The following is a 12,289-nucleotide window of genomic DNA, read 5'->3' as shown; positions in this document are numbered from 1 at the left end:
GTCTTTATTTAGAGTCAAGGTCTCACTGAGTTGCTTAGTACCTTGCTTTTGTGGAGGCTGGCTTTGAACTCTCAATCCTGCTGTACCAGCATCCTGAGCTACTGGGATTACAGGCGTGTATCAATGTGCCGGGTGCTTAAGTGTGCTTTTTATCAACCCAGTCTAGCTAATGACTGCCAGTTTATTGCTAATATATCTTGAGTATCTAAAAATGTTTAAAACTAAAAATTCTTATTCTGGCTTGACATTGTTTTTCTTTCATATACTGATATTTTTCTTTGTTTTTATTGTGGTAGTTATTATGGTTTAGATGTGAGATGTCCCCCAAAAGCTCAAGTGTAATACAGTGCAAGAAAGTGAAATGATTTGGTTATGAGAGCCTTACCCTAATGAATGCATTAATCCACTAATATGAATTAACTAGGCAGTAACCGTGGGCAGGTAGAAAGTTGCAGGCCCGGGTGGGTCACTGCTTTCCTCCTCCGTGCCCTTCTGCCATGATGTTCTGCCTCACTTTGGGCCCAGAGTAATGGAGTTGGCTGTCTGTGCACTGAGATCTTTCAAACTATAAGCACCAAATACCTTTTTCCACCTCTAGAATTGTTCTTGTCAGGTCTTTTGGTTACAGTAGTTAAGCTAAGTTTAAATTATTGGTGTTTATATTTTAAATAGTTGTTCTTCTATTATTGTTTTAATAATAGAAATATTTTCTAGCATGAAACTCCTTATTCCCAGGGGTGAAGTTTATGGGGAGTATATATAGATGCCAGTCTGAGCCAGAGTCCTAGGGCAGTGGCTTCAGTCATTAAAGAACCACAGTCAACGTCTCCCTGAAAACAACTCCTTGATTCTGTTTTCTACTATTTGCCTCTCAGGAAGACACAGCTTTTGGGAGAGATTCTCTTTAGATTTGTTCTGGGCATTGGGGCAAAAAAGGGGAAGAAGCCACTGCTCCAGATTTAGTCCTCACCTTATTTATCCCTCCCCTTCTCCGATGTAGTTGTGGCTTTTATGCCACTTTTAGGACTTTGTTCATTACAGGTATGGGGGCAGACATTGCCCAAAGCAATTGCAGGGGAGAGTCTGAGCTGAGTGATAATATTCCCTCTTTTACTATGTATTACCCTACACAAAATAGTTCAAAACTAGGAATTTTTTTCTTTCCAATTACAAAAAAAATACACACACATACACATACATACATGTGTGTGTGTGTGTATTTGGTACTGGCAGTTGAACCCAGGGTCAATTAACTATTAAACCACATCCCTAGCCCTTTTTATTTTGTATTTTGAGATAGGGTCTCACTAAGTTGCTGAGGCTGGTGAACTTGAGATCCTCCTACCTCAGCCTCCCAAGTCACTGGGATTTGGGGTATGTACCACTGCTCCTGACTTGGAAATTTAATTTTAATATTATTGCTTTTCTTAAATTCACAATGTTAGCTTTAAAGAATTTCTAAAGGCCACATGTTAGCAATTTAGTTATCATAAATTGTGGTCCTGTTCAAGTAAAACAAATATTTTACGTGTATATTGATTTCATTTTAAAGAAATAGCACCTTTAAAAACTGGCTGTTGGGGCTGGGGTTGTGGCTCAGTTGAAGAATGCTTGCTTAGCTTGTGTGAGGCATTGGGTTCAATTCTCAGCACCACATAGAAATAAATAAATAATACCTAGCGGTCCATTGACAACTAAAATAAAGATTAAAAAAGAAACTGGCTGTCATTTATTGAACTTTCATAAAAAATGCCAAGCACTTTTGCAGGAATTATAAAATCTTCACAACATACTATATGGGTTAGTTGTCATTCCTCTTGTACAGACTGGGCTTCCAAGTATCAGAGAGGTTTAGTTATTTGCTCATACATATGGTCATTTTATCATGCATGTTTTTTTCAGAATCTGTGACATTAATCTACTTGTGGCTATTGAACACTTGAAAAGTGACTAGTTTCAACTGATATGTGCTATTAAGTATAAAATACTAGACTTTGAAGATAGTATAAAAATGAAATATTTTATTAATAATTTTTCATATTGAGTACATCTTCAATTTGTTTTTAAATCTTGTTTCTTTCCTGTGGCTACCAGAATGTAAAATTATTTATGTGGCTCATATTTCTTTTGAATAGTGCTTCTCTCTAACCTTTCTTACTGAAATAGCAACGTTGTTTTTAAAAATTTGAAAGCTCACAGAGAACTATTTTGCTTTTGTTTATAATTCACAGGCACTTTAAAGAGGAGGAGACCTCCACAGCCCATTCAGCAACCCCAGCGTCAGAGGCCCCGGGAGAGTTATCAAATGGGACACATGAGACGTTAATTGCAGCTTTTGCCTTGGTTCTTCCTAGTGCCTACAATGGGAAAACTTCACTCCAAAGAGAAACCTATTAAGTCATCATCTCCAGACTAAACCCTCAAATAATAGTAGAAGAAAAAAATGGCAAGAGATCATGTCCTCAGACCAGGTGGAACTACTTAAAATTTAAAGCCTGAAAATACCAATTTGGGGGGGTGGGGTGGAAAAAAAAACCAATTTTCTTATGGACAGATATTTTTAACCTAATGGCACAAAGTCTTAGAAAATTATTATGTGCCCCGTGTTCCCTGTTCTTTGTTGCTGCATTTTCTTCACTTGCAGTCAAACTTGGCTCTCAATAAACTTCACAAATTGACATATATATTTTTTTCAACTGCCAATCAAGGCTTAGAGGCTCGACCACCTCAACATTGGAGACATCACTTGCCAATGTATATACCTTGTTATATGCAGACATGTATTTCTTACGTACACTGTACTTCTGTGTGCAATTGTAAACAGAAATTGCAATATGGATGTTTCTTTGTATTATAAAATTTTTCCGCTCTTAATGAAAAATTACTGTTTAATTGACATACTCAGGATAACAGAGAATGGTGGTATTCAGTGGTCCAGGATTCTGTAATGCTTTACACAGGCAGTTTTGAAACAAGAATCCATTTACTCTTTTATTATGATAGAGTTGGTTCTTAGATTCATTTTTTTCTTTATCAAATGGCTGCTATGAGCATGAGTGACTATGCTGAGGAACACAGTTTAAGTGTTGTGCAAACTGGACATAAGCAGCATACTACTTCAGAGTTAGTTCTTTGTGTAAGTGTCTAGTTTCTGCTTACATATTTTAAATTTTCTAATTCAATTCCATTTTTTAATTGATAGGTAAAATTTGATTCATACTTTGGTAGGAATTATGTCAGTGAAATGATTCTTTTTATTTGTAGCCTACTTTTGTGTTTTTCATATATTTCAAGTATGCTAATTATGTTTTGTCTGATATGAAAAAGAAAAGCTGTCTTTATTGAAATATTTGAAGTTTTTTCAGCATATCATCACTGATCATAGATAACCACTAAGATGAGTAATTTGCTCAGCTAGTAGTTAAAATTGTAGATAGGCCTTCTGACATTTTTTTTCCCTAAAATATTTTAACAGTGAAGGTGAAACAGCACAATGTCCCGTTCCAAATTTATTTTTTAAGCAGATGTAAATAATTGGCATTTTTAAAGAAAGAGAAAACAAAAACATTTAATGTATTAACAAGCTTATTGCTATGCAGAAAATGGAAGGGGGCATTACAAAAATGTTTAAGCTTGTGACATATTTATTGCTTCTGTTTTCCAACTACATCACTTAAATTAGAAGTAAATATCTATGATTTTCCTGGCTTCACATAGAGGCAACTTTAGGGAAGGTTGAACAGATTTCTGTGGTTTGGCTTTTTTTTTTTTTTTCCTTTTTTCTTAAGAGTATAAGGTTTACACAATCATTCTCATAATGTGACGCAAGCCAGCAAGGCCAAAAATGCTAGAGAAAATAATGGGATCTCTTCCTTGTAAACTTGTACAGTATGTGGTGACTTTTTTCAAAATACAGCTTTTTGTACATGATTTAGAGACAAATTTTGTACATGAAACCCCAGATAGACTATAAATAATTCTAAGCAAACAAGTAGGTAGATATGTAAGAAATTGCTTTTAAATCATTTAAATGCCTTTGTTTTTTGAACTGTGCAAAGGTTGGAAGTGGGTTTGCATTTCTAAAATGGTGACTTTTTTTCTGCAAGAGTTCTTAGTAACTTCTTGAGTGTGGTAGACTTTGGAACATGTAAATTTTTTGCTTGTAATGTTATCCTGTGGTAGGGTTTTGGCAGGTTCACACTGCCATATTTTATTTTGAGTCTTAAGTTAAAATGTTTTCTGAAAAGATACGTGCACTGAACTCTTTCCACTGCAAATCAAGATGTGGTAAAAATGAAAAGATCGAGAAAATGAGATCTAATACTACTGTCAGTTTAATGTCCACTGTGTTTTATACAGTATCTTTTTTGTTCACTTTGGAAATTTTTACTAAAAATTGCAAAAAATAAAGTATTGTGCAAAGATGTAAGGTTTTTTGAAACTTGAAATGCATTAATAAATAGACTTGATGAAATCAGCTTGAAGGTTCTATACTCTTTGAATTCTGAGAACTATCAAAAAAGCTTTTCACAGGCAGTTTTTCCTTACTAAATGAAAGGAATTGTTAAGCAGAAAGAAGTTCATTTCTTTCCACATAAACAGAAGTTATCTTTATTCCTAGTTTGGAGTCCATGTAGAAAATATCCAATTAGATATCTTTTTATTTACACATAATGAACATTTTAAAGACACCTAATCTCAACTACTTTTCACTGTTTCTAATCAATATTCAGTGCTTATCTTGGAGGAAGAGCTGAGTGTTGTGGTCTTTGTGTTTTTCAAAGTTCTGAATGCTAAGTAATTCATTTATTTTAAAGGTCTAGTTTAATGATAAATATATCTGAAACTTTTAGCCAACATTTTCCTGTTGTCAGGTTCATCACAAATAAAGAATTGACATTTTCATGTTTTCTAGAAAAGAAATTTTGACTGGATGTGGTGGTGCCCATCTGTGATCCAAGCGAAGAAGGACTGAGACAGGAGTATCACAAGTTAGAGGCCAACCTCACAACTTAGCAAGACTCTGTCTCAAAATAAAAAGGACTGGGGATGTAGCTCAGTAGTAGAGTACCCCTGGTTTCAATTCCCAGTACACCCCTGCAAAAGTAAGTCTGTGAATATGACAAAAATGAGGTGTCTAGAGCATAAATGTTGAAGACACCTCAAAAAGCAATACTGACCATATAAAGCTGTCTTTTCCTTTAATAAGTCCTTCTCCTGACACACAAAGAATACTATGCCCCAAAACTGTACTAATTTTATTGTTGATTCTATTTGTAAATTGGTATTGGAATTTAGGAAACTGCCCCAAAATAAATGTATACATAAAACTCGAAGCAGAATATAAACAAGTAAAAATAGCAAATTTGCAATTATCTGAAATAATGAATGTTGATAGTTTCATAAATAAGTAATACTAATTTTGAATGTCCCAAACTAGCAAAGTAACTACTATATAAGTAGTGCCTATTTACCTATTTAACATTACTCATTTGTAACTAGCTTCAATTTAAAAAAAAATATATTGGCAGACTACTCCTTGCAGGGCCCTATTCTAGTCTTATAATTCCCTTTCCTCCTTCCTTTTTTTTCCTTTTACTTTTGGTCTTGTGTTTTTTTGAGAACTATCAAAAAAGCTTCTCACAGGCAACTTTTCCTGACTAAATGAAAGGAATTATTCTTTAACATATTATTCTGGATACTTCATTTTTGTCATATTCACAGACTAGTGAAAAATGAGGATTTATCCAAACTAAACAAACTAAAGTCTAATCTCTTTCCCTGTAGCCTAATATTATTTCTCAAAAGATGGGATTGGCACAGCTGTGAAATTTTTGGGTGCTTGTGCTTGAAAAACCTTTAATTTCTCATTAAGTATTTCTAATGAGAGATATCAGGAAGGCTCAAGTTTTCCCACAAACAAGGAGCAAGCTGGCTGTAGTTTTAAAGCAGCTGCCAGGGATGGTTCATTGTTAGAGAAATCACTAAAGTTTGAAGAGTTTTAGTTTTCAAAACTTTTTTGACTTCTATGAAACTAAAAGGATGCCAGGCACAGTGGCGCACACTTGTAACCCCAGTGGCTTGGGAGGCTGAGCCAGGAAGATAGTGATTTCAGAGCCAGCCTCAGCAACTTAGGCCCTTAAAAAAAAGGACTTGGGAATGTGGCTCAGTGGTTGAGATCCCCTGAGTTCAATCCCTGGTACAAAAAAAGAAACTAAGGATCATCAGTTTGTCCCACAGAGCACAGCTTTGGTTTCAGCATTTTTTTTTTCTTTGATTAAAAAAACTTTCAAGCCCAGCATGATGGTATGCATCTGTAGTCCCTCCTAGCTGCTCCAGAAAGTGAAGCAGGGGGATCACTTGAGCCCAGGAGTTCAAGACCAGCCTAGGCAACACAACAAGACACTGTCTCAAAACAAAGCCAGGCATGGTAGCACACGCCTGTAATCCCAGTGACTACCAGCAACTCTGGAGGCCAAGACAGCAGGATCTCAAGTTCAAAGCCAGCCTTAGCAGCTTAGCATGGCCCTAAGCAAGTAAGCAAGACCCTATCTCAAAAATAAAGGGCTAGGAATGTACTCAGTGGCTAAGTGCCCCTTGGGTTCAATTCCTGGTATCAAATCAAAAACAAAAACATAGATTTGATTGACTTTACCCATTAATAGTTAAATTTTTCAATTACTATTTCTGGATCCAACTCTTTCTATTATTAGGATGCAAATTGAGTCCTTTTGTTGTACATTGCTATATTGCTTGTAGATATGTGTATTATTTTCTTTAGAAATTTATGTACTCTGTAATTGATAAGCTTTTCAGAATATCTGTTCTACAAAAAGTAGAAGAAAGCTAGGTAAAAATAGAGGGTTGAACACAATATCTGTAAGCTTCTGCTCTTTCCTGAAGTGCCTGCTACAGTGACAGGAATAATCCTGCAAGGACAAGGTGAATTGAAGAGAAGATAACAAGAACAAAATTCTGGAAGCTGAGAAACAGGTGGAGGAGTCCTGTCTGGCTTGGCCGACTGACCCAGGGAAGCCAAATCCTAAACCAGCTGGAAACATAGAGAATGATCTTGTTTGTACTACCATTTGGGGACATAGCCATTGAGACACTTTTAATATTCATTGCTAAAAGCATAATACACTTTTGTAACCCATCTTTCTTATTTAAGGATACATTGATATTGTATCTACATTATCTTAATGACTGTAAACATTTTAACATTAACTATGTCCCCATTGTTTGGATATTTACCTTCCAAAGTGTTCATTATTTTAAACAATCCTATGTGAAAATCCTAAGCCTAATAAAATAAATTCCTAAAAATGGAATTTTGGGGTTACAGGTTTTTTAAAAAGTCATTGGTAATAAAAAAAAATATGATATTGTCTTTCACTGTTAGAATATAATTTTTTAAAAAGTAAAAAAAATTAGAGCCCCATGCTTAAAAATCGGTGTGTATGCAGCAACTCAAATTTATTAGAAACAATAGTGGAAGACTTCTGTTTAATTGACTTTATTAGTTCTGTATATAATTCATACAAAGGTCAAATTTAGTATCCTAGTTGTGGTCTCAAAATAACATTTTTTTCAAAGGAATCAAACTCTCTGGGATAAGTGACTAATTCTTGGTGTAGTTAAAGGTTGATATAAGAGCCTAGAAAACTTGTCATACCAGAGGTCTGTCAAAAAGATTCAGGAAGAATGTTGAAGTTAATTTTAGCATCAGTAAGGATAACATCTGCAGGAGAGTAAAACACATTGAATATGTTTTACAAAATTTAACCTTTGGAATATTCTTTTAAAGACATATTCTAGCTAACAAATTGATGAAAAATGATAGGTTATTACCATTTTATCCCCAATGATGGATAATCTAGACAGTGATCACCCAGTGACTGCTAACCTCACAGAGAGTAATCGGACTTTTGTCTAATGGAAGTTACATGGCACATAACATTTACAAAGCAGTCTGGCCAAAAGTCAAATCTGATCATAATCAAGCTTCTAGACCACTTTAATAGGAATACAGGGACAGAGGGGGCTCAGTCAGCAAAACCTAGACACTGGAAAACCAAAGAACAAATAACCCTGTTTCTTTAGCACAAAATGCAAGTAAAAAAGAAAACATGAATTAAGAGACTTAACAGATAACCATACCTAGAAAATTTATGGACTCATTTGGATCCTCATTTGAATAAACTTAAAAAATAAGAGATCATTAGAAATATGAAAATTGATAGGAGTTTTATAACTAATTTAATGGTATTGTGGTTATATTTTTAGAAAAAGCCCATATCTTGCAAATTGAAATATTTAAAAGTGAAATGATATCTTAAGATTTGTTTTAAAATAATTGAAGTGTTGCAGTTGGCTAATGTGTCAAGATACGATTGAAACTAGATTGGTTGTGAGTTGATAGCTTGTGAAACTGGACAATAGGTACTTGGGAACTTATTAAAGGATTTTCTCTATCTGTATTTATATTTGAAATTTTCCATAAAAATCTTTTAAATGTCAATTGAATTCACAGCCTTTATTCATTATTGTTTATTGTAGCCATAATTCATGATAATTACATATTCATAATGATTTTATAAGGATTTTATTTAGTGAAATTGAACTAGTCAAGCTAACATAATTAATTATATTCTGCTCCAGTTACAATAAATGATTAATTGACTTTGACTGCTAGGGTGAACTTTTGAAGCTATCAGTCATTCAGCAATCTTAGTAATAGGACCATTAGGTTCCTCCTTGCTCCCTTAATTTTTTTGTGAGACTTGCTAACTATTTAAGGAAAATATTTTCTGCTTACCATGTCAGGGAGTACATTGGAATATATGTGAAATAATTCAGTTCAGTAAACTTGATTCTTCTACCCTTTCTTGTTTAAATAATGATCTATGGAGGTGGAACTGTGTCTTTAAAAAAGATACTTTGGAATTATTTCTTTGAGTCAGTGTAAAGAAATTTAGAATAAAATAGTGTAGGTTGTTTATATAAAAGTGCTCTTAATCACATGAAGTTGTTGTTGTTTTGGTTTTGAGGGAGAGGGGTACGAGGGATTGAACTCAGGGATACTTGACCTCTGAGCCACATCCCCATCCCTATTTTGCATTTTATTTAGACGGTCTCACTGAATTGCTCAGCACCTCACCTTTGCTGAGGCTGGCTTTGAACTCGAGAGCCTGCCGCCTCTGCCTCCCGAGCAGTTGGGCCATCACATGCATTTTAGAAGTCATTTGGGAAGAATGAAGGCTGGTTGGTAATAATTTCATCATTTAGGGCTGGGAATGTGGCTCAAGCGATAGCGCGCTCGCCTGGCATGCGTGCGGCCCGGTTCGACCCTCAGCACCACATACAAACAAAGATGTTGAATCCGCCAATAACTAAAATAATAATAATAATAAAATATTAAAATTCTCTCTCTCTCCCTCTCTCTTTAAAAAAAATAATAATTTCACCTTTTAAAGTGTATGCTTTAAAATCCTCTTTTATCCCACAGCCTTTTGGGTATGAGAGTTAACCTTTTTATTTCTAAACACAGTTCCAGTCTTCGTAAATTAAAGTTTCAATACATTGTGATTAACTTGTCATTATTTAGTTTTGTGATTGTGGTTAATTTTCATTTTTCATAAATACCTATGGGCAGCATCTTTGATAGAGTGAACTGGCCTATTAACAGTTTTTCCCTTCTCATATGAAATAATATAAGAACATGTTTGAGATTTAATGCAGATGCCAGTGTGCATGGCCAGTTACCTGTCATTCATTGGACAGGTTTTTCTTAAGCATTTGGTTGTGCCAAGGCCTCTGCTAGAAGACAAAAATAAAGTAGTGAACTTAACAATGCCCTGCCCCAGTGAAGCTTAAGGTCTGGAGGTGAGATATGCATTAATCAAATAATCGTGTGAATAAATGTGCAATTCCAACCATCATAAGTGCTGAGGGGAAGGTCTTCAGTGATCCTAGAGCTTATATGACAGAGGTAGGACCCAGGGAGAAGATAGGACCTGGTAAGAATGGTAAGAAGGGTGAGGGAATGAATGCATCCTTGTGAAAGTGATCCTTACTCCCAAATCTGAAGATAAAGAGAGGCCTAAATAGAATATGTGGGGTTTTAAATAATACCAGATTGGTTATATATTGGGCACCAATGGCTAATTTTTCTTTGGATGAAGGAACTCTGTTCTGCTCTTGGTTGTATTATATATAAGCCTAGCCATTCAAATTCCTTTGTTTATTTTTTTCAATGATTTTCCCCCTAACATCATATTCATTTGCTGAAGAACTAGCATGTACTTTTAGAAATTATGTATTTGTAGGCCTTAACTGTTTCATGCTTGGTCATAACTTGGTCTCAGTATGATGTTCCCTCTGCCTGACTTGTCCCTTTCCACTTGGTTCTAATATAGGACTACTTTATTAATTTCCATTTCCTTAAACTGACTATAGTAGATGTTCAATAAACATTTGTGTTTCAATAAAGAATGTGAGCTTTGTAAATAGGCAATGAAACTGATCTCACTGAATGGAACAGATGAGAGTATGTACTGACAGCCATATTTCTGATATCTCTGATTCTATGTCTCCCTCCTTCCCAATCCCCTGAAGAGAAATATTCTTTGAAATTTAATGTGCACCATGTTTATAGAATATAAAACATACCCACCATGGTTTGCATGAATGGAAAAAGCACAGTTGAGTTTGGGAGCATTTAAATACAAATGTTAACTACTGATAGAAGAAGACAGAGTATGTAGATTAGAAATTTTATGGAGAAACCCTGGCTTCTTTTTATTTGTGGATCAATGTTTTCTTTAGCTAAATCATGTATGGAATTCCCACCCTCCACTTAGGCTTTTTGAACAAATATTCAGAAAAGAAAAGTTAGGTTATAAATGCTAGGGTCAAATGGAAATGCTGAGTTAAACATGAACTAGTTTTTGTGTATTTTTATTGTTTGGTTGTTTTGTTTTGAGAGGGGGTCTGGAAATGTTACCCAGTCTTGAACTCCCAGGCTCAGGTGATGCCCCTGGTTCAGACTCTGGAGTAACTGGGACTACAGACATTCATCACTGTGCCCAGGTATTTTATTTATTTATTTTTTAATGAGGTACTTCTGAGAGCCTTTACTACTTACTTCACACATCATAAAAAAAATGTCTAGATTGATATATTGAAAGCAGTTTCTTCTGAGTCCTGGGATTAAGGATTTGGGGAGAGGAATGGACTTTAAATTTTTACTTTACACCCTTCCACACTACTTGAAATTTTTATCAACTTCCACTGACTGATTTCTGTGAGCCTCACACTGATTATAGTGTGCAGTGTCCCCAACTCTTCATCTGCTTTTCCCCCTGAAGAAACTGAGTTTTACAGAACACGTTAGGTAGTACCACTTTGATGGCTGGTACTTTGTAGTGTTCCCAGTTATGGATGGGTTCTCTTTACCTAAGGAATTCTCAATGGGCTTAGAGTTTCACGTCTGTTACAACATGTGTCAGCCTCAGATGGTTCACAGAGATTCCAAGACGGGCCTTTAGCCTACTCCCTCACCCTATAAGATCTCTGCTTTCTGTGTGCTCATTAAAACTGCTTTCGGCAGTGGTCTCCAATGTTCTCTTTTTACATCCCATACTTAAAAATCTTCAGTACACTCGTCTAATTTCAAAATGTTTATTTATAAATAATTATTGCACTAGGACCATGTATATCTTAAAATATGCAAAAAAAATTTAAGAGATGAGATAAAATTTAATGGATGTTTCAGTGTCTCTTTCCACATTCCAATAGATCATTTTGCACACAACCCACTTTGTAAACCTTTTAGGCTTTAGAGACAGAAATCTTAACTTCCAAGTCAACTAGCTGTCTCCACTTTCCTGGATTAAGGATGGTTTTCGGTAGAATACCCTGTTGCTGGAGAAGAATGCAAGCCTCCTCCCAGTATTTACTTTTGAAGAAGTCCAACATTCAGTAAGTAGAAAAAAAAAAGTACAAAGGTATGGTATGGCTTCTTTATTTTTCATTTGTGAAAATACATATTCATAGTGTCTGCATTGACACATAAAAGCTGTTATGTTATTTCTAAGTACAGGGATTAAAGGTCTTGAGGAGGAAACATGATATTTTCTTTTTTATTTTATGCCCTTCTACACAGCTTGAATTTTTTACAAACTGGATTTTTATAATATTTTTAAGATCACTAAACATTTCGATGTCAACTATGCTACAATGTATTACCAATGTTAATTGTTGAAGTTGGGCGATGGGTGTGTTGGGT

The 12,289-nt window shown here is 35.0% G+C and overlaps 1 protein-coding gene across 2 annotated transcripts in view; it reads left to right on the top strand.

Moving 5' to 3' along the window:
- Nucleotides 1–4,474, top strand: part of Adam10 (ADAM metallopeptidase domain 10) — a 159,775-nt gene extending 155,301 nt beyond the window's left edge. For both annotated transcript variants that reach the window (XM_076850856.1, XM_076850855.1), the window contains one exon: nucleotides 2,232–4,474. In XM_076850856.1, the coding sequence (XP_076706971.1) occupies nucleotides 2,232–2,326 (95 nt within the window). In that variant the 3' untranslated portion in view covers nucleotides 2,327–4,474. The remainder of the gene's footprint in view (nucleotides 1–2,231) is intronic.
- The last annotated feature ends 7,815 nt before the right edge of the window (nucleotides 4,475–12,289 follow it).

This window comes from Callospermophilus lateralis, chromosome 3 (genome assembly GCF_048772815.1).
Source record: "Callospermophilus lateralis isolate mCalLat2 chromosome 3, mCalLat2.hap1, whole genome shotgun sequence".
NCBI classification, from domain to species: Eukaryota; Metazoa; Chordata; class Mammalia; order Rodentia; family Sciuridae; genus Callospermophilus; species Callospermophilus lateralis.
The sequence above is the reverse complement of the archived record's forward strand: the minus strand, read 5'-3'. Positions and strand labels throughout refer to the sequence as shown.